At 50.7% G+C, this 24,201-nt stretch overlaps 2 protein-coding genes across 5 annotated transcripts in view; one reads left to right on the top strand and one right to left on the bottom strand.

Annotated features, from left to right (window-relative positions):
* Window positions 1–533: 533 nt before the first annotated feature.
* Window positions 534–18,336, bottom strand: CTNS (cystinosin, lysosomal cystine transporter). Of its 2 annotated transcripts, none has more exons than XM_031017100.2 (12): window positions 17,861–18,336; window positions 15,349–15,428; window positions 11,292–11,370; window positions 9,878–9,962; window positions 6,731–6,834; window positions 6,477–6,608; window positions 5,596–5,695; window positions 5,384–5,503; window positions 4,167–4,337; window positions 2,274–2,391; window positions 1,859–1,973; window positions 534–1,519 (listed from the first exon to the last, which is right to left on the bottom strand). In XM_031017100.2, exons 2-12 carry the CDS (start codon window positions 15,407–15,409, stop codon window positions 1,438–1,440), a joined length of 1,167 nt encoding a protein of 388 aa, XP_030872960.1. In that variant the 5' UTR covers window positions 15,410–15,428; window positions 17,861–18,336; the 3' UTR covers window positions 534–1,437. The 2 variants fall into 2 exon arrangements, with proteins under 2 accessions (XP_030872960.1, XP_030872959.1); XM_031017099.2 differs by having other exon boundaries at window positions 17,935–18,336.
* A 49-nt stretch (window positions 18,337–18,385) lies between these two features.
* Window positions 18,386–24,201, top strand: part of SHPK (sedoheptulokinase) — a 32,774-nt gene continuing 26,958 nt past the window's right edge. For 2 of the 3 annotated variants that reach the window (XR_014140595.1, XM_081805548.1), the window contains exons 1-2: window positions 18,394–18,695; window positions 23,666–23,807. Coding sequence is in view for 2 of the 3 variants with exons in the window: in XM_081805548.1 (XP_081661674.1) it covers window positions 18,396–18,695; window positions 23,666–23,807 (442 nt within the window). In the remaining variant the exon portion in view is untranslated. Of the gene's footprint in view, window positions 18,696–23,665; window positions 23,808–24,201 lie in introns of all 3 variants that reach the window. The other variant, XM_081805549.1, reaches the window with a different exon arrangement.

Below are 24,201 nucleotides of genomic sequence, written 5' to 3'. Positions count from 1 at the left end.
GCTAAGTTGGAGACCCGCCCGGGGCCTCTGCCTGGCCCAGCACTGGTTGCCCTACCAGCTCTTGGAATTACTGTCATTCGTGGACCCACCCAAAACTGCCAAATCCGGCTTTTCAAAGTTTCAAATCTGAAATCTCCCATTTCTACAATCTCTGCTTTAGGGAAACAAAATCCTAAATTCTCTGATAATTTGGATAGAGGAATCATTGAAAAATAAGACACCTCCCCTTCCCCCTCAGTGAGAGTGCCCTTAACCCATCCAGCCCATGCTCACAACCCCAGCTTGAACACCATGCCCTGCAGAGACATGGCACCCGTGGGACCCACGTGGCCCTGAGCAGGCAGGCATCTTGCACTACCCAAGAGGCTTCCCCTGACGAACTGCCAGGTCAGTACGCAGCTACCCCGCCATCAGCATACTTTGCAACCCATGCGTTTCCTTATGTGACGTGAGTAGGGCTGTCTCCCTAAACCCTAAGGATTGGTTCTGAAGCCAACACACCTGTCCTCCCACATCTGGCAAAATGCTCCGTGTGCAGAAAGGAAACAAATCAGGTTTTAATTAAGGATATAAGCACCTCATTAGTCTCGTAGTAAAAAGTCTGAGAGTGAGCTGACAAGGCACATCCTGGGACCCTCCCCTCCTGCCACAGGAAGGATAGCTGCCTGGGAAAAGAGGGAAAGAGGTTTGGAATAAGGGTTGGGCCCATGAGGACTATGTGAGGTGGTCTCAAGTCCTTAGGTGAGGCTCCTGAATAGCCAAAAAATTGGTGAGTCTCAGGAAGGTGTCTGGGGTAAGTGAAGGAAGGGGGCCAGCCCTCCCCTACAGGGGAGCTACTCTCACCATTTGGCAGGTCTTATGGCCTCTAAGGCACAGAATGGTGTGTGTGTGTGCATGCGCACACGTGTCCTATACTCAGACACAAGATAAGGAGCAGCTGAAGGGGTACATAGGGTCCCTGACTCTGGGAAAGTAGAGGTAGGCAGAAGGTGAAGAAATTAAGCCACTCCCTTCCAAAACATCCCTCCAAAAAATCCAAAAGGGGGTAGTATGATAAAGATCCAGAGGGTTTGGGCGTAAGCGTAGCTCAGAACCAATCTGTTGGGCACCTCAAGGCTCAGAAATCCAGTTTCTTTACCAGACCCTAGCCTGGGCCACCTGTGATTACAGTTGTGGGTGTTGAATTATGTAGAATGAGTGTCAGGAAGATGAATGCTCAGAGCATGTGGCCTTCAGAGAAGGGACCCCCTCCCCCAAGGCCTAACCCCCAATCAGTCCTGTCCCCTCTGCCACCAGCATCAGCACCAGCACCTCTGAGTCCACTGGCCACACCACCTGGCTGCTTGGGTCTCTGGGAACACAGCAGTGGCAGCAAAGCACCCTTGGCTCACAACTGTGGGGTCAGTCCTTCAAGCTGCTCCCAGAAACACTGGTTGCTTAGGTCAAGGCCTTCGGCTCCAAGTTCAGCACCCAATCCTGCCTGGGACAGCTGTTCAAACCCGTGTGTGCTGCCTGAAGCCTTAAAGAAAATAGAGACGGTGGCATCAAGATGCAGGAGGGCCAGACGCCTGGCTGGCAAGGCCTGGGAGGGGCCGTCAGCGGTGTGGTTTTCCATCTCAGAGCAGAGTCTGGTGTCTGTCTCAGGGGGAGGCTCCTCCCCAGCCCGGCCTGGGAGAGTCCTGGCTGAAGGCAGGCTGGTTTGTGTGTAAGACGTTTGGCCCTGAGGAAGAGAGCACTTCAACACTGTCAGCACACTGAGCCAGCCCTGCGCTCCAGCCTCTGCCTCGGCCTTCCTGGTGGGCACACGACCCGGGGCCATTTATGCTGGGTCCCTGGGTGCTAGTTGAGTTGGTCATACCCTGGTTTCTTTCTGTATAAGCAGAAGTGCTGAATGAAGAAGACAATATCGAAGAAGATGGAGAAGATGCCGAGTCCAAACTTGGTTGGGTCTCCAAAGATCAGTGTCCACTGCTCTGTTAACAGTCACAGGGGACAGAGTTTGGGTTTAAGTTGGCAGCTCCTGAAACAGCTGGAGCATGTGGGGCAGCGGGGCTGTGTGGGGGTGGGGAGGTGTCCTCATCTGCCCAGAAAAACCACAAATCCTCCAGCTGCAAAGGCCCCTAGGTGAGTCTCCCCTGGGTGCTGGGACTGGGTTGGATTCCCAGGCTGAAGGGCTGGGGGGTGGGGGGTGGGGGAGAGGTATCCCAGGAAGCCTGGCCCCACCCTGTGCCTGCAGCCCACCAGATGGGCAGGCAGCCTGCTGGCTGACTCACCATTGTTGTAGGACTGGAGGAACATCTGGAGGAGGCTGAAGCTGCCCCCAGTGAAGTCCAGAAGCACGTTACCAATGCTCCAGCCCTCGGTGCTTTTGTAGTAAAAGTTCATGTAGGCCTAGGTCAGACAGACAGAACGATGGCAGTGAGGGGGCTGGGTGGCTGCCTCTTAGACCTTGTGACCGTCACTCCAAACAAGAGCAGCTCTCATTCCTCCCACTCATGTGCTTGGGCCTCGGCATCAAGGAACACAGTGACCTTTGGGCTCTGACAAGTCCCCACCAGCAGAGGGAACAGTATGGGCGGGTCCCAGGGTCTCATGTGGGTGCACAGCCAACAGCTCTTCTCCTCGCATCCCTGCACCTCACAACTGCAAAGGAGGGGGAGATGTTGCTTCTCCATCTTCTTTATCCTTCCCTGTTCTGGGGTGAAACCCTATCCTGGTTTTCTAGCAACTGATTTTTCTTCTCACTTCCAGTGAAGGAGAAACTCAGCCTGGACTTCATGTTGTGCTTATGAACATGGGCTAGGAGTCAACTTCCTGGTCTGGCATCCCAGCTCCACCACTAGAGGGAGGTTATCTTGGGAGTGTTACTGAAGTTCTAACCTCAGTTTTCCCCATCTGTAGACTGGACTTGACTCCCCCCTCAGCTCTGGCTGGGCTCTGGAGACTCCATCTCAGGCTTCCTAGGTCTAGTCGGTGGGTCCACTTGGACATCCCCCCACTTTCTGCTGCCACTGCCCACATCCTTCCTCCAAAGCCAGAACCCTCTGGACTTCTCTGATTGGGGCAAACCTCCTTATCACCCAAGAGGATGTGGCCTCTGTAGTGGTCTTCCCTCAGTCAGCCTCCCGTCAAGTCCCCTTCTTCATCCTCTCCCACCCTCTTTCACGCTTGTGGCCACCTCTCTAGTCTTGGGACAATTCCAAACATCTGCGAGTGGAGCTCCTGCCTCCTGGGTTGACCAGGCCCAAGCCTTCCCACACTCAGGGACTGTGGGCCCTACTTCCCTCAAGACCTCCCCCAGCCCACTCCGAAGCCTTCTTCCCCAGCCCCCGAAGGCCTGACCCTACCTTTTTAGCTTCAACAGTGCTTCTTGGTACCTCCCGCACTCCTCTGACTGTGCAGACTGCCCCCAGCCTAGAATGCCCCCTCCTCTCTTGCCCACAAAATTAAGTCCTGCTCATCCATAAGAGCCTGGATCTGTTTCCAAGCCCTCCAAGAGACAGGCCTGGACTCTGGCCCAAATGCTTTCCTTCCTGAGCCCATGAAATACCAGGTTCCCTGCACTGGGGAAACTGAAAAGGAGGCTCCTCCATGGGAAATGGGGCAAGTCAGAGGAGGCCCTAGATTCCGGGGTGGAGCCCGCCAGTGGCTGCTGTCCTGCGTGCCTCCCCTGCTCCTGGGCCGTCTGGGCTAAGGGGGAAGATGTGCTAGACTCTAAGTCTCTGCATCTGAATAGGACCCAGTACTTGAGGGAGCACGCTGAGGGTCCCTAAGGTGGACCCCGGATGGGACCTCTGAAGAAAACCTCTCTGGATGGGAGACAGAGGTCAGAGGTTGCAGTGCTGGGCTGCTTTCCCAAGTATCCTGCCGCTGCTTGTCCGGGTCACCGGCTGTAGCAATGGGGGGCAGAACTGATGTCCGTAGGAAAGACTGGGATGGAGAGACAAGTGACCTGACTCTCAGAGCTGAGCCTGAGCTCAGAGAAGTCTCCACTGACCCTCAGGTGGTTCCTGGCTTCAGGGAAGAGCGGCAGTGCTTACGGCCAGCTTTCTGCCTGGCCCTGCGCTGTGGCACATCTCCTCACCCCAGCTAGAAGCTGCCCCATGCGAGCAGCACCCAGGCCCTGTGTCTCATCCCTCTCACGCTAATGGCCATGTGAAGAGTACCTGGGGAAAATACTTGACCAGCGTCACTGCGAGTTTGATGTAGGAGAAGCAGAAGAGAAATCGCAGCCATGGGATTACCCCGACCGCAGCCAAAATCATGGTGATGAGCACGAAGACCCAGGAGAGCACCAGGAAGCTGACGGCAGGCCAGGACACATGCTGGTTGCCTCGCTGAGGATGACCGAGAAAAGGAAAGGGAGTAGGTGGTAGGGGTTGAGGGGGGTGGGCACAGAAAGCCCAGTACCAATCACCCGGTTGTCACTAGCAGGGTCTCTACTGCAGCCCTTCTTAGACTTTCCAGAGCCCATTTCTTCCCGTTCCCACATTGCAGAACTGGGTGCCTATCGGAGGCCACCAGGAGCTGGGAATGTGGCCTGCAACACACTGGAGGCCTGTGCCTCGTTCCATGATCCAGGTGGAGCCTGATCATCTCTGGAACCCATCCCTCGCCCCTCCCTTTCCCCAGAGCAGGCCTTCACGGAGCTTCAAAGCAAAGGGTAAGAAAACCTAGAGAGTTCGTGAAGGTAGGAGCCAAGCAGTCCCTGGCTGACCTTGCATGTGCAGAGGGAGCTCCCCGAGGGAAGCAGTGTATCCAGTGAGAGAAAACATACCTATCAGTGTGATTCCCTGAAAACCGGCCTAATGGTGGCGCCTTTCTCTGCTGAGACGCCCAACAGCCCTCCAGCACTCCAGCTAAGGCCGGTCTCCTCAGCATGGCACTGTAGACCCCTCAGGAGACCCCGAGCCCCAGCCACACCCATTTGCTCATAGTTCTTCTCACTGTTCCTTGGCCTTCACAGCTCTGCCCTCCAGCTGGGGCTGCCCCACCCTGGCCTGCTTCCCCATCCCCATGGCAACATCACTTTCACTGTGGACCACAACCCCATGCCACTTCCTTGATGCCCTCCTTCCCTCTCCTCCCTGGCTGTGCCAGGGCCTCCATGAGCCGCCTGTGTCCTCCCCTCCCGCTCGGCTCTCAGCCTGCTGGGTCCTCACTGCCTCTCTGTGTCCCTCATCCCAGACCTGGGGTCCTGAGAGCTTGGGTTCATGGGTGTTCCCTGTACCCAGCACAGGGCCGGGTCTACTCTCTCAGCCTCAGTAAGTAGATGCTGACTTTCTGTGTCTTCTGTAACATGGGAAGTATGGCCAACAGGTGGTGGGGGTGGGTGTTGGCCCAGGGAGCCCGAGGTGGGGTGGGCACCAGATTCATCTCTCACCTCATAGAGGAAGCACTGCACCACGACAACCAGGGTGAGGGCGACTGCGTGCAGACTGAAGAAGACATCATTACTGTCCACGGGGTTCACCCCATTGGGATATGTGAGGAAAAACTGCTCCTGGTTGAGGGGTTGGGAGAAGCTTGGGGGTGAGGTGCAGCCAGGCTACCAAGCAGCTGGGGCCGGGCTGCAGTGGGCAGGCAGTGCCATACCTTGATGTAGGGTACCCAGAGGAGACCAATGTTGAACACGCTGTAGGCCACGAAGCCTGTCAGGTTCAGGGCCACGAAATCAAAGCTCAGGCCAATGACACTGTGGCATGGGAGCAATGAAGAGACAAAGGGCAAAGGGTGAGACTGCGGGGAAGGGAGGGGACAGAGCTCCCAACGCATGGGGAGGAGGGCCCAGCTCTCCCAAGGACAGCACCGTCCTCAGGTCCCTTTGCATGCCCCAATCAACGCCACCCAATCCCACTCTCTTGGGAACCAGTTTCCTTCCTCCCTCCCTCCCTCGTCTCCTGCCTCTTCAAGTCCTGGCCCCAGAGGGAAGTCCTGAGCCTCCTCCACAGAGGAAGCATCTTCCACCCCCGCGCCCCGCCGGCTCCCAGCTCCGTAGCCCCCCACGAGGCCCATCTGATGGGGGTGACCACAGGAGAGCTGGAGTTCTTGCTGTGCAGACACAACTCCAGGCCCACTTTGTCTTTAAAGTCAGGGTGGGGCACCTTAGCCTGCGAGGCTGAAGGACCCAGCTCCGGCACAGCAGCCAGACTGGCCACTAACCCCTCCAGGGCTGGGTGGACCAAGAACAGAGCAGATCTGGTGCAATCCCCCAACCCTGCCCAGTCTCCACTTCCCTGAAAAGCCCCATTTTGTTGCTTTCACATGGAGGAACTGAACTGGGCCGCAGACCAAATGCCCAGAGCTGCAAGTCCTGCCACAGGCTCTTAGAGCTTTCACACTGGACACTTTCTAGAAAGGGCAAGAAGAGAGAACAGCAGAGGAGGAAAGTCTGAACCCATGCTGCCTACAGCCTCTCTGGAATGCCTCTCATCTTACTAGCCTCAAGGGACTTCACATAAAGCTTAGCAGGTTACCTTTTCCGCCTCCAGTTGGTGATCACCTGAGGGTAGAAGGAGATGGACCAGGCCACAAAGTAAATCCAGCCAATCACCTGGTTTATGATGCTAACGACGTTGCTGTGGATGACCAAGAAGTGGATCCTCGGGCTAGAAAGAATTTGGGGACTGAGATGAGCTGAGGCTGAGCCTGAAGGAAACCCCCCATGTACCCAACACTGCCTGCCTCCCGTCTTATCATTTAAGGCCCGCGTGGGCTGAGGTCAGCCTACCCGGTCTGGTTGGAATGATTTCCGTGCAGATAAACAGTAACTTGTCCAACATCTTGAGATGTCACTTGAAAAGAGGAATCTGTCACTCCGGGAGGCACCACAACCTGTTAAGAAAACTGAATTCAATCTGGTGCTACAGTTATTAGGACCTCACTGAGTGTCTAGCTCCAGGCTACACTCTAGGGAATGATGTGTGTGATACACAGTCCCTGCCTTCCAAGAGCTTACTAACAGGAGGGAGAAACACTGGACCAACTACTTGCCCCCCCGCCCCAATACCCGTGTGTTAGACGTTCTGAGCAGAACAACAGCCCTGCCCTTAGGCCCTCCCCTGCCTCAACTACCAGGGAAGGTGGGATAGCTCGATCTCAGGCAAGTTATTCAAGCTCTGACCTCAGTTTGCTCACCGGTACAAGGGGATAACAGAAGTGTCTACCTTACAAGGTTGCTATGAATGGCATAATATCCATAAATACCATGACTGCTATTCTACTTCTGTTATAACGGAAGGCTCCTTAATACCCACAGACGATGTCTGCCCCATGCCCAGTGTGGCTGCCAAGTGACAAAACAGAAGACAGACACCTGTCAGGGAGAACATTCTTACCCTCCTTTCTGTCCAACACTTATCAAAAGCTCTGCTCTGAGCAACAGTACTCGGAGGCCTGCCTGCAATATCTGATCTCCCAGTCACCCGCCCCACCCCCGACATTCTCAAATCTCCCAAATGTGGCAGGGAGCAGAATGATACCTTCCCTGAACCAACTGTCTCCCCCTCTTTGTTCCTTGGATATTGCTCTGGGCCCCAGACCTCTACCCATACCACAGGCATTGTGAGGATGCAGCCATTAGAATTCAGTGGCTTCTTTATGAGGACCCTGGAAGGACCGTCTTTTTGGTTTTAGCGCTGGAAATCAGGGGGCTTTGGCAGAACAAGTGAAATGGTATAAGCAGCTGCAGCAAAACCCAGAGTCTGATTCATGGCCCACCTCTTGCAAGCTACATCCTCATGACATGTACTACTCTCGGCTACTTTTTCTTATTTTTAACAAGGTTTTTTTTTGGCCATGTTGGTTGTATATTTGTAAGTGGCCACTCAGTCCCTTCAGGAACTAGGCAGGAAGAAAACTGGTCAACTGGAAATCAACTGATACAAGGCAAAAGGAAATCATAACTATCACTATCTTTTTAAAAAATTATTATTAAGCTTTATTTTTAATTAATTAATTTTTTTAGAGAGTGCGCACAAGTGGGGAGGTGCAGAGGGAGAAGGAGAAAAATCTTAAGCTGGCTCCACACTCAGCACGGAGCTTGATGCGGGGCTCGATCTTACGACCCTGAGATCACGACCTGAGCTGAAATCAAGAGTCAGACACTTAGCCGACTGAGCCACCCAGGCGTCCCAATAAACTTTATTTTGAAAACAGTTTTAGGTCTACAGCGAAATTTATCACTATTTTTTACTGAGTGCTTTCTTTCTACATGCCAGATACAATTCTAGACATTTTATACTTGCTATAGCTTTTCATGCTCACAACCCTGTCAAGTAGACATTACTAACGTTATGTCTACAAATGAGGAATCTGCGATGTATCGGGTGGAGTACCTTATCCAAGGCTCACGGGTCAGGCTTCTAGACTACCTGACCCCCAAGTTCTAACCAGTGGTTTCCAAAGGCACAGGGAGTAGATAGGAGTGGTTAGAGCTGGATGGGGAGGGGCCATATAGGTTGGCCCCTGGAAAGCGGGTTGGTGCCCATATAGATCATTTCTATAACTGGATTTGACTTTCCACCATATAATTTTTAAAAAATTATAGTTGACATACAATGTTATCCACCATTAAATTTATATAAAATTGAATTATCACATAATGTGCAGAAAAGTACACACATCACAGCCTGATGAAGTAACAACTACAAACCAAGATCAAACACTCAGGTCAAGAAACGGAACCCTTCCAGCACCCTAGAAGCCTTATTCTGCTCCTTTCCAGTCACACCTGATCCCCAAGGGGAGACTGCTATGCTAACCAACACCACGGACTGGCCCTGACTGTGTTTGCACTTTACGCCCAAGGAAGCGTACGGTACTGTAGGCTTCTCTGCATCAGCCTTTTTTTTGCTTAAGATCATGTTTGACTTTTACTGACCCTAAACTAGGTGATTAACGTCCTTCCTCAGACTCTAAATTTGATCTGTGGATCAAACCAGACCTCAGCTGGGTGCCACAGTCTGCTCTAAGAACCAATGCCTTTTCTTACCCTGCAGCAGGCTTCATGCCCCAGGGCAGCGGGAAAGTTGTGAGAAATGGCTCTGTCTAATGAGGTGTGGTGTTCACCAGAGGGTGAGAGAGGACTGCCTTCCCACGCAAGGCCCTTCTGGGTTGACACCCTTTATCTGATCACATGCTTCAGTACTATTTTCTCGCCGGGGCCTCATAGCCAACCTGCAGCCCATTTCTACAACCACACAGGGCCTCGTGACATGCTGCGTAGTTATCCTTGCATACAGCTTGTCTATTTTTTTTTAAACTCTTGTTTATTCTCTATATTGCTGCCTTCCCTACTGATATTTTTTTATCTAGTCAATTGGTAATTGCTCAAATGTTGGTAAGGTAGAAGCAGTGTGTATATTAACAGATAAATGCATAAGGACTATGAATAGTCATTGTTAGCATTTGGCACTGGTTTCTGGAAATAACATTCAACCAATGGAATCTCGGAAGAGTGCTTTGCAAACTTCAGTGGGGGCCTAAATCATCTGGGCATCTTGCTCATATGCAGGTTTTGAATCAGTAGGTTTGGGATGGGGCCCACGATTCTGCATTTCTAAAAGATCTTCAAGCAGGGACAGTACATTGGTCCGCCAATGCCCTCTATGCAGCCAAGCTTTAGAAAGCTATCTGATTAAGAATTTCTTCTACATTCCCAGAACCATTTTTGCCTCAAATTTCTTACTACCACCTTCCTCATTCCATCTACATGGCATAAAATGGCCATCCTCAAATTGATGAACAAAGCCCAAATCAGAGATTTTTAGAATGATGGAACAGGAGCAGCCCACGGTATAAAAACAAGGTGGCCTAATTCTAAAAGCACTTTCTTAAAAAGTATTTTATTACCCAGCAGTTAAAATTCATTACTTACTTCATCAGGGAGCTCAAGGATAGTAACATTTTTTGAACGAAATGTGATTTGAAAAGTGATCACCAAGGTTGCATTTAATGGATGCCTGTGGAGGATAAGAGTCTGATTACTGCTGAGAAGTTGGACACTGTGAGATCTCAACCAACCCTCTGGATTTCACACAGGGCCTGTCACTGCTCAAGCAATTATAATTAAGTGCTATGTGCTAGGCCCTGAGCGGTAGAGGTGGGGTCCTTGCTCCTAGGAGCTTTTCATTGGTTTCGGGAGACAAGAGGCCCACAGGGGCCAGGTGAGAACATGAGAAGGTGGGGAACAGGTTGTGACTGCCAAATCAGGTGTCCAGAGGCCAAGAGGACCATGCCATCTGCTCTGGTAGAGAAGGCTTTAAAGGGCTTGGGTCTGAGCAGGGACCAGTGTGTCCCCAGAAAGCCAGGAGACATGTCCGATGGGAGTAGCTGGTGGTGTCCTCAAGTGTGAATGTACAGACCTGGAGTGAATTTGGAAGGCCATGGAAAGCCCCTTGAGGATTCTGGAGAGGGGTGATGTGGTGAGGGGAAGGCTTGTCAGATTTATAAGGTGTCCATGTAGAGGGGTGGCAGGAGCTGGGATGGAATGCAGGTTGCTATCAAAGCTTTGGTTTGAGATCAGACTTCCTAGGAGAGGTGAAGAAAAGGAAGAAACGTAAAGAGAAAAGGACAAGGTTCTAGGTCCTGGGGAATCCTCACAGCTGGGAGGCAAGAGTAGGGAGAAGCAGTAAAGGATAGGGAAGAGGCAGGCTCTCTGGCGGTCTGTACTAGGTCGGCACCTCACACCTGAACCAGCAGAGGTTAACCAGTAAGACACTCAGAAAAGGCCAAGGGGGAATGTCACCATGAATGGGATCCACTCAATAAGATCACTTCTGCTTTCAGAAGGGATCTCGGAAGTGCTGCCGAACAGCTCAGCTCCTTGCCCCCTGACCTTCAGGGCTCTCATCAAATACTTAAGAGCCTTGGAAGGGACCACTCTGAGGTCTGGCATCAACTGCTGGTCACTCAAGGCCATCCCTCAGCTGGGGAAAAGGTTCATGTCTCTAGGGGGAAGCCCCCTTCCTCCTCCTCCAACCAGAAACAAGGACTCAGTGGCTGGGAGTAGAGAGACTCTAGGACCTGAGTCTGCAGACCACCTGCTATCACCTCTCTTTCTCTGGCTTGTCTTTTTTTTTTTTTAAAGCTTATTTTATTTTCTTAGGAGAGAAGTGACTTGATACCACCATACAGAATATCCACTGGCCCTAGGGTTCTCTGGCTTGTCTTAAAGTAAAGAGGCAAAGGTATCACATTTGAAATATGAACAGATAGAACCAGGGGTCAGCCCTGACCTGCCATGGGGTGAATGAACTGGGCTGATGACAGAGTTGGGCCTGGGAACTTACTGAAGCGTGATGCTGATGTTGGCTGAGCTTCCATTTTCCAGCTTCACAGTGGGAGGAACAGTGAAGTCGACTGTTGACTCTGGAAGGACCCAAACCAATGACAAATCGTTAGGTCAGAGAACTCAGGCTCACAAGGAAAAACTGGGATGAGGCTCCTCAACATCTGAACTCATGAGCTCTGACTCATGACAACCCCCATCTTCTAGAAGAAGACATGGAGGTCCTGAGAGGGTAGGTGATGGGCCTGGAAACCTGAGCCTTCATTATGCTCTTTCCCCTTCTGCTGCCAGAGAGAGGTAGACACAGGCCTGAGCAGGAAACACTGTAGCTTCTTCTTCCCCACACTGAGAGGTTTGAGGCTGAGTTATCCAGAGTTTTAGAACAATGGAGCCCCAAAATTGTCACACAGGAATTCATGCATCCATCTGGGACTGAAAAATGTGGACTTGAGCCACCTCTTCAGATGGGAAAGCACAGGGGTCTCCTCTGTTCATGGAGCCAAAATGGCCCTGCAGAACTGGTCCAGCCCCTTCCTGTACTCTCAGAGACACACAGGGCCCAGCTATCCTGTTTCTAAAGAACGCCTTTGGGCTCTGTACTAACCCATAAAACCCATTCACTGATCCCCTTCCTGAGACTGACTATGCTGGGGAGTGGGGGGAAAATGGTGTATACCACAATCTCACTATCAGGGATTTCTTCTTGGCATTAAGGTGTTAATGCAGAATAAGGTAGACAAATAGGCCTTGGGAGTGAGGGAGGAAGCAGGTTTAGGAGGCCAAATACCCCAGAGCAACTTGGCCATAGAACCAGAGTGAGTGAGCCTCTCTCTGACCTTTCCCTGTGTTCTTTGGGCAGCCCACACTTGCACCCCACCCTACTCCCAGGTGCACTCAAAGCCCCAGGCCCCTGTCCACTTCACCTCCCTTACCTCAGGGCCTTCAGGGTTATGCAAGGACTAAGGAGTGGTCATGAAGCTAGACTGGGCAGGAAGGGAGCCCATAGGGGAAAGGAGCTTAACTTGATTAGGATGGTCCTTGTAGGGGGAGCGGCTGCAGGCAGGGCCCAGGTTTCTCTCTCCCCAGTTCCCTCTAGGCAGAAGATAAATAAGATCTGAAGTTTTAGGTGTTCAGGTTGGAGGGGAACTTAAAAGTTCCCTGATATAACCTCCACTGTCTGATCCCCTTTTTCATTACTCCTACCTGGAAGTTGCCCTTCCTCTGCCTAAACACCTCCCAAGAATGGTAACCTCATCTCCTGCAAAGGATTTGGCCAGCTTGGAACTTGTACTTCTGGGCATGGCTCTGAGAGCCGCCTTCTTCATGACAACCCCGCACACATGAATGTGGATAAAGGCTCTGTCACCTGCACCTGCAAGCCTCCAAGCTGAGACTCCCACAGTCTGAGGTCTCTAGTCTCAGCACTCTCCTCACACCTGCCTGGCGTCCCACTGAGTGGGCATGTCCCCATGTTGGCCCCTGCAAAGGCCAAGCCTCTCACAGCTGAGTAGGACGACCCCTCCCTTATGTGTAGCCTCAGGGCCCGGAGGCAGCTTTGGCAACTCTGCCCCTTCTTTTTCACAGTCTGATAGCAACCTGAGGCTTTGTTCTGGGCTTGCACAGCTAGGGGGGCAGTAGGACTTAAGGTCTCTGATGTTACTTTCTACCGAGAGTTGAGGACCACACCAGAGAAGCAAAACCATTGACGAGACAGTGCCCAGGACAGAGATACTGAAAGTGATGCCAGGCAGCCCCCCACACCTCTGGGGCCCGAAGGTTCTGCTGGGCTGTGGTCACGGTGAGAGGTCCGCGTGGCCTTTGCTCTTCCATATTCTTTGCACTTTACAAGAGGAGGCTGTGAGCGCCTGAGAACCAGATCAGGGAATGTCTACTTTCCCCTCACTTGGCTCTTAGCAGCTGAGAGACTGGGCTCTGAAGTCACACGGTCCACCCCGGCTTTGTGCCTTCCTTGCTCTTAACCTCTCTATGGGGCTCTATTTCCTCACCTGTAAGATGGGGAGCACGGCACTACGTATTTCACATGGCGCCGTGAAGACACAGTGTGGGAGTGTTTGTGACACACTTCCCATGTGGCCCGAATGCTAGATGATTGCTGGTGACTGTTCTCATCATGTAAACACTGTAGGACATTTTCAAGCCCAAGATGGAAGGCAGTTATGAAGCAGGCATAATTTCCAGAGAGAGCACATTTTAAAGTTTGCCCTTGGGCAAGAGTCTCGGGACACCACATCAGAATTACCAAACAAGTCTTCATGGAATCACCTGAAGTTTCCCCTAAGGAAGGGTTTTTTTTTTTTTCAAAGGAATACTTACTGGCACCCTCCACTGCGCTCCCCATCCCACCCACTCTGCCTCATGGTTCACCCATTCTCTAATTATTGTAACAGTGAGAGGTGGGTATTATCCTTCCCAATTCGGATATAAGGAAACAGAATCCCAAGAGGGCAAGTGTCTTGCCCACATAGCTCAGACATGGTGGAGGCAGGATTCAAACCCAGGCCTGTCTGGCCCAAGGCCCAGCTTCTTGGCACTAGGTGGCAGTGCCTCAAGATTCCACCCAGAGAAGTCAGAGACCGATCATCTCATCCACAGTCCTTGATGACCAATCCCCAAAGCAAAGAAGAAGACAAGCAGAATGAGCTCAGAACCCCAATTCTAGTCACTTGATTTCATGGTGTTTCCACTACTCTTTTTCAATGACATTCAGGAAAGGAAGCAAAGAGTAAAACGGAGCAGGGATCCTATGCAGGTGTCACCTTTGGGGACTCTGTGACTTTGGGGAAGACTTTTTGGGTCAAAGTTTCCCCTCCGTGTAACTGCGGTGGTGGTGGCCAGATGTGCTCTTCTTTCCTGCCTTTATCTAAAGCCTGACAGTGCAGAGCAGGTCTGGAATGGGGCTCTGGAATTCGTATGGAGAAACACCAGGCTTCAGGGTGCCACCTTTCTGTTCCTGGAAATTGTTTCTCCACAAGGTGTGACTGCAAAGTAACATGACTGATTGTTTAACAAACCTAGAAGAGCCTTCAAGAGGCCACATAACTGTAATGGTACAACCACTGTGTACAGCTCTCAGGAAGCTTCTGCAGGATTTGTATTGTTTGTATAAGGGTCATTTGAAATCCTTAGTCAGGGATTTTACGATATATTTGATTTTTTAAAAAAGATTTTATTCATTCGTTCGACAGAGAGAGAGAACACAAACCAGGGGAGCGGAGAGGGAGAGGGAGAAGCAGACCCCCCGCCGAGCAGGGAACCCGATGTGGGGCTCGATCCCAGGACCCCGGGATCATGACCTGAGCCGAAGGCAGACGCTTAACCGACAGCCACCCAGGCGCCCCAAGATATATTTGATTTTTGACAACAGCCAAGCTGATGATCAAAATAACCAGCCTGCCATCCTAGGAGTGCTAAACACTTTCCGTCCTCTTCATGGAAGGAATTTCAGCAATGTTTTAGGCAGTGGGAGAAGTGATAGAATGATGCAGACCTCTAACGGCCCTGCTGCTCTTACAAACCTCACAAGGATGCCCAAACCCCAAGGTATTTTTTGACAACCAGCCGGTGTTATGTGAGGCCCCTAGCCGCCCTTGGGCTGCTGCATCCTGTTTCTCGGTTTCTCTCTAAAAGAAGGTTTTTCCATCTTACAAGGGGATGCCTGGCAGACTCCTCAGGTATCTGAACCTGACAGAAGAACCAGGTGCAACAAGATGGCCACCTCATTTGCTTCTGCAGCATCTCCTAGGACCTATAATTCCTTCTGTGAGGTCCACAGAACAGGGAGTTGTTGAAGCTCTGCAGTTTGACTTTGGTGGTACAGAAACGGTAATAGGGACCCCATGGAAGAAGGTCAATTATTTGTGAAAGTCCTGAATCCCAGACCTGGGTCTGCTCCACCACCCAGTGGTCGTTTGGCCAAGGAGCCAGCAGACACATGCAGTCTGGACAATCCTGAACCCTTGGCTACGAACAGGTCTGGCTACTTACTCTATTGCACCATCTCCCTCTTTACAAAGTTGATGACCCATTTCTAAACTCACCACATTTCTCTATGAGCTTCAGGGGAAGAAGGATAAAAATAATCAGCCAACTCCTTATCATGTTCCTCAATTTCAAAGAACTAGGAAGAAAAACAAACAGCAAGAGAAGTTCAGGTTAAAGTTGGAGCAGCTCAGCAACAAATGGACCACGACACAGACAGTTCCTAAAGGGCTTTCACCTCACACCAGTGACCTCACATGCTTTGCATCACCAAGTGACTGGGGCGTGGGGTGTGTGGAACATAGCTTTCTTTGATATGTGGAGCCATGGGCTCAGAGAGACTGTGTTGTGTAAGGCTCCACTCTGAGGAAGAAGACAAACACCAAATTTTTCCCTCTTCAACTGCTTCTTGTAACCTTGTTAACAAAAAGAAAGAATGCAGTTTTATCGGCTGGGGGTCCTTTTTTTCAAAAAGTTATCCAAATTGTGGTCAGATATTTGACTTTGTGAACCTACGAACCTTAAGGAAATTAATTTCATTCCTTGTCCTGAGTCAAAAGCCTAAGGGGCTAATGCCACCACCTGACACCGGGTTAAGACTTTTTCATTTGACAAGTGTCACCTCTCCAGGACTGGCAGGGATCACTCATAATGGGGACCCAGTGAGGGAGGCGCCCCAGATTAGCCCAGGGGAAACTCATTGGTTAAGTGAGGGAGATGCACTACATAACACCTATAACCCCAAAGCACAGCAGGTGAACCACGTGTCAAGATGGGGCAGGTCAGCATGGATATCTCTAACTTGGTCTGCACATACTGCCTTGGCATGCAGAGCCTAGGCCCTCCCACCTGACAGCCTCTGGGGAGTCCCGTGGGGAGAGCTAGGAGAGGTCTGTGTGGAAACACCTCTCTGATTTCAGTTTTCCCAAAAGGCCTCAAGGAACCTCCTAATACACCCCTCCCTTCAAAGACATCTTCCTGACTGCTCCAGCCTGCCTGATCTCTGCCTGTCCCTGTCTCCTCCGGGGGCCTCTCTGCCTGGGCAGCTCCCTTTGATCTGTTAGGTCTTACTTCAGGAGCTTTCCCACCTGCTGGCACTGACCTGCTCTGTCTCTGGCCTCCTCTGGATTCCTTGACTTTGGTGCTGTATCCCTGTGCTCCCTACCACCCACTTTCTGTACCCTGACCTGCAGGGAATTGCTCTGCTGTGTCTGTGGAGTGAGCACGGGTCTCCCGTTCACTCTTGCCACTCTCTGCTCCTCACACCTGCCTGTGTCCTTAGGTTCAGGATTCAGAATGTCCCTCAGGGTAGAGTCTGCGTTCCCCGCCCCTGGAAATCAGATATGAATCAAGCCTAACCAGCTCCTCTCATCCTGCAGGAGCGGAATGTGGACTAAGAAACTCAAATGTTTGGTCAGCAAAAGTCCCGCCCCGCCCGACCCAGAGTCTGAGATACATACCTTGCAGGAAAGACACCAGGACAGATAGACATTGAGAAGTTGATTAAAATGTCAGAAAAACGTCAGAGTGATAGCTATACACTAAAACTATGTCTTGTGAATGCTACAAGGTAGAAATACAGAATTTCACGACAATGGGCTCTTTCGGGCATGCCCCTCTTCCTGTGTTAAGTTCTATCTTCCAGGTGTCACTCAGATACCATTTCAAGAGGTCTCCCACTCCCAAACCATGCACCCCTGGAGCAACCTGGGGTCAGGGGTCTCCAGCTCCTGTCAAGTATCTGACTTAATCCTGTCAATTGTTTTACAACCTGGAACACCTTGAGTCTCCTTCCCTTGTAGGACACAGAAAGTGTCAAAAATGTGTGCCCTGCAGACAGACTGCACAGGTTTGAACCTGGGCTCCCCATTTATTGTCTGACTTTGGGGTGCTACTTAACCTCCTCAAGCTTCAATTTCCTAATATGAAAACAAGACAGTGGGACTACATCATAGGACTTAAATGAGCTGAAATGCATAACATGGCTTGTGGCCCTCCAAAGGGCCACAGTACACAAACAGACTTAATCAGTGGTATTAAAATTTCATGGTGGTGGGGAAGAGTTCATTAGAAAAAAAAAGGTTGAGAAACAATGTCGTAAAACGATTACTACCGTTGCCTCGGCACCTAGCAAGCTCTCATAAAGCATAGGTGGTTATTTTTCTCAGTTCTGTTTAAAAGGGTAGCCAGTCAGTTGTCCTCCCTTCCCCCAGCCTGAAAGTCCCGGAACGCAGGGCGGGGTCTCATTCTGCTCAGTCCCCCAGCACACCAACGGGAGTTCGTGGAATGGGCTTTTCAGCACCTCCTCTCTCCAAAGTAATCTGCCAACTCCGCGACCCAGATTCAGGCGACAACTAACCAGGAGGCGGGGAGGGGGCTCGGACTTGCACGGGAGTAGACCCACCCACACCACCTCGGCAGCCCAGGGTCCCCTGCCTCCGCTCACCGGCACGCGGGCCTTCCAACCCGTAGGCTGGCTGTCTCGAGGCCGGGACCGCTGGTAGGTGATGGAACCCTGGCGCGGCTGGAGGGGGGGGACTAGACGCGCGGCAAGATCCTCAACCGACTTACACTGCCAGTCTTTAGCCCTCTCGGGGTCCGCCGGGTAAATGGGGGGAGGCTGTTGGGGCCGCGCCGACGCTCACCTGAGATCCTCTAGGCTCCGGGCAGCGACCACAACGGACGCTGGATCCGTTTTGGACTGTACCGGCTTCCCCCGGCAGCCAGGCTTTGGATGAGGGCGGGCCAGAAGTCACCGGACCCCAGCCACCGGATTCTCGGCTAGCGGAGCTCGGTGCGATGCACGCTGGGAACTGTAGTCCGGCAGGGCTGCGGCGGAGCAGAGGGGCCCGGGCGCCTTGGCAGGGATAGGGGCTCGGGTGTGTGGGAGGCTTAAACCACTTTTAGGGACACAGAGCCTCCCGGAGCCCCCAGTGCCTGTCGCCGAACTCCGCGATACCACGGTGAGCTAGGCCGCGGGAGCGCTCCGCCGTCTTAGAACGGCCGCCGCGTGGAACGGGGCCCCCTAGGTCCTGCCTTCCGCCGCCTGTCCGCCTATAGGCGGGGCCCGCCGGGACGGCGCGCGGGGCTCCGCCTTCCTCGACCAATGGGAAGGCCAGAAGCCTCCATGCTGGGTGTGGCTGAAGGGCCGGCCCCGCCTCGGCGCCTGGGAACCGGCCGGAGCGTGCCGGAGGGGGCGCCACTCCCCCAGACGTCGGCTGCGCGGCGCTCCGAGGCTATGGCTGCGCGGCCCGTCATTCTCGGTATCGACCTGGGCACTACGTCTGTGAAGGCGGCCTTGGTGGAGGCCGTGCCCGGCGACCCATCGGGGTTTGTGGTCCTGGCGAGCTGTGCCCGGGCTGCGCGGGCCGAGGCGGCGGCCCAGAGCGCGGCGGCAGGGCCCCAGGTGAGGCAGTGTCCTGGAGCGGCGCCGCCTCCTCGACACCCCTCTTCTCCAAAGAAGTGTCCCTGGTTTCTCCAGCCTGCCTGGCCTCTGCCTGCCTGCTGTAGCTCCTTCTGGTCCGTTAGGCTTCGTCCCAGGAGCTTTTCCCACCTGCTGACCCCGATCCGGCTCCCTGGCCTCTGGGGGCCTTGCTTAAGGGCGCTCTATCCCCGTGCTCTCTGCCTTCCACTTTCTGTACTTTGATCTGGGGAAATTGCGCTCCTTGTGTGACCTCGGGCCTCCCTCTTGTTCTTGACCCCTCTGCACCTCACACCTGCCGGTATCCTTAAGTTCAGGATTCAGTCTGTTCCCCAGGGCAGAATTTGGGTTTTCCTCAGGAACTAAGACTATAGAATCAGGGCCTAAGCGGCTCTTCTCGTTGGGCAGGTGGACTGGGGAATTCAAACACTTGGTCAGCAAAGACACCAGGACCCAAAGGCTGAGACACCTTGGAGGAAGGACCGCTCAGACAAAGACGGGAGAAAAAGATCGGATGGATCATCATACATTAAAACTAGTGTCTTGTGAAAGCTACAGGGTAGAAATGGAGAATTTCGCCACAGTGGGGTCTGTTTGGAGATGTGGGTTCAGGAAGATCATCAGTTCTTAGAGCTGGATTTCATTAATTCTCTTAAAAAGGTAGCTCTATGTTCAGTTAATGGACAATAGAAATTAATATCCAGGAACTTTCTTTGTAACCTTATGACTTTTTTTTTTTTTCTGGATTTCTGCTTGTTTTCCCAGTTGAAATAGGTGGCCTCTAAGGCGCTTTCCAGCCATAAACCTGGGTTTTCTAAGCCCCACTCCCAAGGGCTTGTTTTTCACAATCTTTTGCTGCTTATCTAACTCAGTTCTTTAGGGTTCAGAGTCCGTCTTGCTCAGAAACATTTTAGAGGGTAAAGAGTTCAGGAGCACTTTGCATTTTCATAGAGACTCAAAATTAGTTTGATTAGGGCATCAGGGTATTTTAGAATGATTATTTCACCTGTGGGGGTGAGCAGCAGAGCTGGGATTACAGGGAGTAGGTTTAGGCACTACCCTTTTTTCTTGAAATAAAGCCGCTCTTTTTTTTTTTTTTTTTTTCTAAGTAGGCTTCCTGCTCAGCGTGGAGCCCAGTGCGGGGCTTGAACTCACAACCCTGAGATCAAGACCTGGGCTTGAGATCAAGAGTTGGATGCTTAACCAACTGAGCCACCCAGGGGCCCCGAAATAGGGTCACTTCTTGAAAACTACTTTCCCCGCTTCCCACAGCATTCAGCAGGCTGTTCTGTGTTTACAGGCACACCATGTGCCACACCTGCCTAATGAGGGGTTTAGGAGAGGCCAGGAATAGCCCCCCCTTGCATCCTCCACAGGTGTTTTGTGCTCTGGGACAAACAGTATTGCTGTAATTTAATCTATAGCAGGATTTCTCAACCTTGGCACTGTTGATACCTTGGGTTAGATGATTCTTTGTTGTGGGGAGACGTCCTGTGCGTTGTAGGATATTCAGCAGTATCCCTGGCCTTTATCTACTACATGCCAATAGACCCTTCTACCCAGTTGTGACACCCCAAAATGTTTCCATCTTGCCAAATGTACCCCAGGGGACAAACATCACCCCTGGGGTGAGGACCACTGAGCTACAGAAATGCCTGATGACTCTGTCCTTTCCTTTTCCTTCCATACTTTTTACTCTTAAGAAGTAGTGTATACACCAAGGTCAAGCTTGGCAGCTGTATGGAAAGTCAGGCTTTTAGGTATTTGCAACTTTAAAATATCAGGATTTTTGAGGGAATCTCTGTGACCCTTTCTGAGTTACTAATTTCTTCTTTCTAGGCCTCAGTTTCCTCATCTGTAAAGAGGGGTGTGGGGGAGGAAGGTTGAATGGGTTTCTAAGTTCTTTCTCAAATCTAAAGTTTTAGGATTTGATTTGGTTGTAGAGGGATGAATATTCTGAACCAAGGAATGGGGGCAGCACTTTTCCTGTTACATTGTGGGTATGCCCACTGTCTGAGAGCTACTCCCTGATCACACTCACCACTAAAACTCGAACTAATTGCTGAACACTGACTGCCCCCTTGTCTTCACCTCCACCTGGCCCATTTCCCTCCTCCGCTATCCCCACCCTCGCAACTCACCCACCCTGGGCCCATTTGAAACAGTGGCTCCTCTGTCTTGGGTGGACACACCGTCTGAGGCTGTGTGGGAATTCTTCAGCAGCATCCAAAAGGAATTCTAGCCACAAATGTGACCCACACCTGTAATTTTCAGTTTTCTAGTATTAAAAGTAACATTTGAAATCAATTTTAATTGCATATTTAATTTAGTCCAATGTATCCAATGTACTATCATTTCAATATATAATAATTAATATAAAACTATTAATAAGATATTGTGTATTTTTTCATATTAAACCTGAAGTCTGGTATGTATTTTATACTCCCAACACATCTCAGTTCAGGTGCACAGCCATGCACCACCTCACTGCTGGTCTCTCACTGCCCAGTCAGTTCTGCCATAGTCTCTCCCATATATAAAGAGTCCTATTAGAATCTGGGGCTGCATCCTCAGGAAAATGGTTTGTGCTGTCTTTGCACTCCTTCCCCCATCCTACCCATCCTCACCTTCCTTTTTTTCTGCTCCTTTATTCATGCTTGTTTGGAGCCTAGAACTGCCCCTGCCCAAGGCCGGCAGACTGACAGGGCAAGTGAGGGGTTTGTCCCAAGGAGGCGAAGGCTGCGTTCTGCCTTGGGCCGGCTAGCCTGGGGCTTGAGTTTTCCGTGGGTCCTTCTAGTTGTTAAGTATAAGTTTATTTTGTGCCTTGAGATAATTTGTGTGCCAGAAACATTTTACTTTGGTTGAAATAAAAATAAGTATTCAATTTATTAAATTCAGAACCCTAGTTCTTAAGCTTTTAAATTTAGCCTATAAAGCTGTTTCCATTTATAAGTCTAACATGTAACTATCATTTTTGAGGACCTTTGAATAATACTTAATGCCATTTCAGTTAAGTACCTTAGTTACACATTAGTTATACACACACACACACACATATACGTATTGTAGTTGCCTGACCCAAAGCTTTTCAGAACACTTAAATAATTCTTGTAAATCTAATAAGTTAAATGGATAGCTATGTAAACTTTAAATGTTTTGTATGTTTAAAATCCTTTTATAAATGTACAGTAGTGAGATTTGAATTTATAATCACAAATCTAGATCAGTTACTCAATTACAGAGGTAACCTAGGCCAAATTCTCTTAAACATATAAATTTACCTAAAATACCAAATACTCAGAAGTTTCTTTAAGCACAAATGTTAATCAGATAGGTATGACTCTTTTAAACATGCATATTTAATTCTTGATTTTGAATTCTTTGATATCTACTTAATCATGGGGCGCAGTTGGCTAAGCGTTCAACTTTTGATCTCAGCTCAGGTCTTGATCTCAAGGTCATGAGTTCAAGCCCCACGTTGGGCTCCACACTGGCTGTGGAGTCTACTCGAAATCTACTTAATCATTGAGAAAACAATTATGTCATCTGGGTTTCTTTTCCAAGTGTATATTTTGTGGTGGCCTCCGTAGCTTTTTGAGACTTCTTACTGATTAGAGGCATCTCCTGGGAGGGGATGGGATCTTGGAGTCCGATTTCTAGTCTTTAACAGGGACTTCATAATTTGAAAGAAGAGATGGTCATGGAACCTAAATGTTTTTTGGTGTGAGTCACCTACTTTTAAAGTTATATTAGTCTGGACCTCCCACCCATTTGGATATACTGCTTAATTGGTTTTGGCATTTCATTATCTCTAAGATACCTAAATGTGTTTTCGCTTCTGATTCCAGAGACCTTTAACCTTTTTCAAATCCTGCATTCTATTCATATTTTTGTCTCTTAGAACCATCTGACTTATAGATAATAGTATGCTGTTTGATTCTCCTTATTTCTCATGACTTTGTTTTTCAAGGTTATTCTGCCTAGAGAAATTCTTAAGGAGGCAGCAAATCAGAAGAAAAGGCAAATCAGGAAAGGATGGTCCTGACTTTCTTGAATCTCATTTCCACCCCCCAAAAATCTCTCTATACTATCAGTCTCTCTCTGGGTACCTTATACCATTGCCTAATTAACCTTCTGATGATGGTACTGTCCCATTCAGAAAGCCCGAGGTGCTCCCCATTGGCTTTAGGAGGAGCCCCTCACCCTGGGGCTCGAGGTCCCCCACTGGGCTCAGCCTGTCCTCTTTTATAGACTCATCTGCCGCCAGCCCTTGCATGGACCATCTCCCTGGCGCTCTGCCCAGGTATTCTCGACATTACCTCCTTGCCTGCCTTGCCTAGTGGGTGTTTTGTTTCCAAGTCTAAGGCCTGGCCCTAAAGACACTCAGGAAATGTTTGCCACATGGATGAACTAAAGTCTAAGTAGAAGCAAACGCTAGAGCTTGTCCTAAAGTGCTTTAGTCCATGAGGCCTTGCTTGGCTACAACTTTCCTGCCAGGTTCCTCCCTGCTATGTTCCATCCTTCCCTTACCCCAACCTTCTGTGTGCCTTGTGATAGACCCTTAACTTCTTCTTACGTTACGGTCTTTCCTGTGTTTTGCTATCCTTCCTGCTAGACTGTCCATTCCTCTATGGCAGAAGCAGTGCTTTCCCCAGCTCAGACTCACCTACAGTGGAAGGCAGAGCCTTGGCCATTTCTGAACCTAATCCACAGCAGCGCCTCACCTGTGCGGGGAGGGAGTGGAGTCTTGATCACCACATTCCTGCTCCAGGCCCTACTGGAGGTGGTGGAGAACCCTCAGTCCCACATGGCACCCCTGAGGCCAGTCAGCGGGTCCTGGAAGGGACCCCAGTGCAATTAGCTCTGCAGCTACTACCCAGGAAACTCCTGGAGGCCTCTTTCCTCCTCCCTCCTGTCTGTGGGCCCCTGCCCACCATGTCCTGTTCTGTTTCCAGGGGCAGGAGCAGGATGTGAGCAGAATCATCCAAGCCCTAAATGAGTGCCTTGCTGCGCTTCCTCGGCAGCTGCTCCAGGACGTCTGTGGCATTGGAGTGTCAGGACAAATGCATGGAGTCATGTTTTGGAAAACAGGCCAAGGTATGCTGGGCCTTGGGGATGATTATGTGCTCCTAGCAATCACTGTGGGATAGCAAAATGCTGCAGAGGGCTCTCCTCTGAAGGATCAGGTCACCCTGAAGTGGGAACAAAGTGGCCTACACTGCCTCTTGTATTTTGTGTGCATCCTTTCTTGTACAAATGTGTAATGAGTAAGCGAACTCTCCACTCACACACTGTCCATAAACAGGGTGAGGGAAAAGTGAGTTCTCTCAGATTCTCTGTAGGATTCAGTGGAGTGGATTTTCCACAGATTTCTCTTTATTTCTGTTGGTGTCTCAGAGCATCAAATGCAGACAACTAAAGATTAGTGTAGTTGAAGGAGATGCCAAGACACAGAGGAAACTTGAATTTGGGCATAATGTTTGTTGTTTGC

The sequence above is a fragment of the Leptonychotes weddellii genome, chromosome 15, assembly GCF_054177405.1.
Source record: "Leptonychotes weddellii isolate Sample4059 chromosome 15, ASM5417740v2, whole genome shotgun sequence".
NCBI classification, from domain to species: domain Eukaryota; kingdom Metazoa; phylum Chordata; class Mammalia; order Carnivora; family Phocidae; genus Leptonychotes; species Leptonychotes weddellii.
This window is presented reverse-complemented; position numbering and strand designations above follow the sequence as displayed.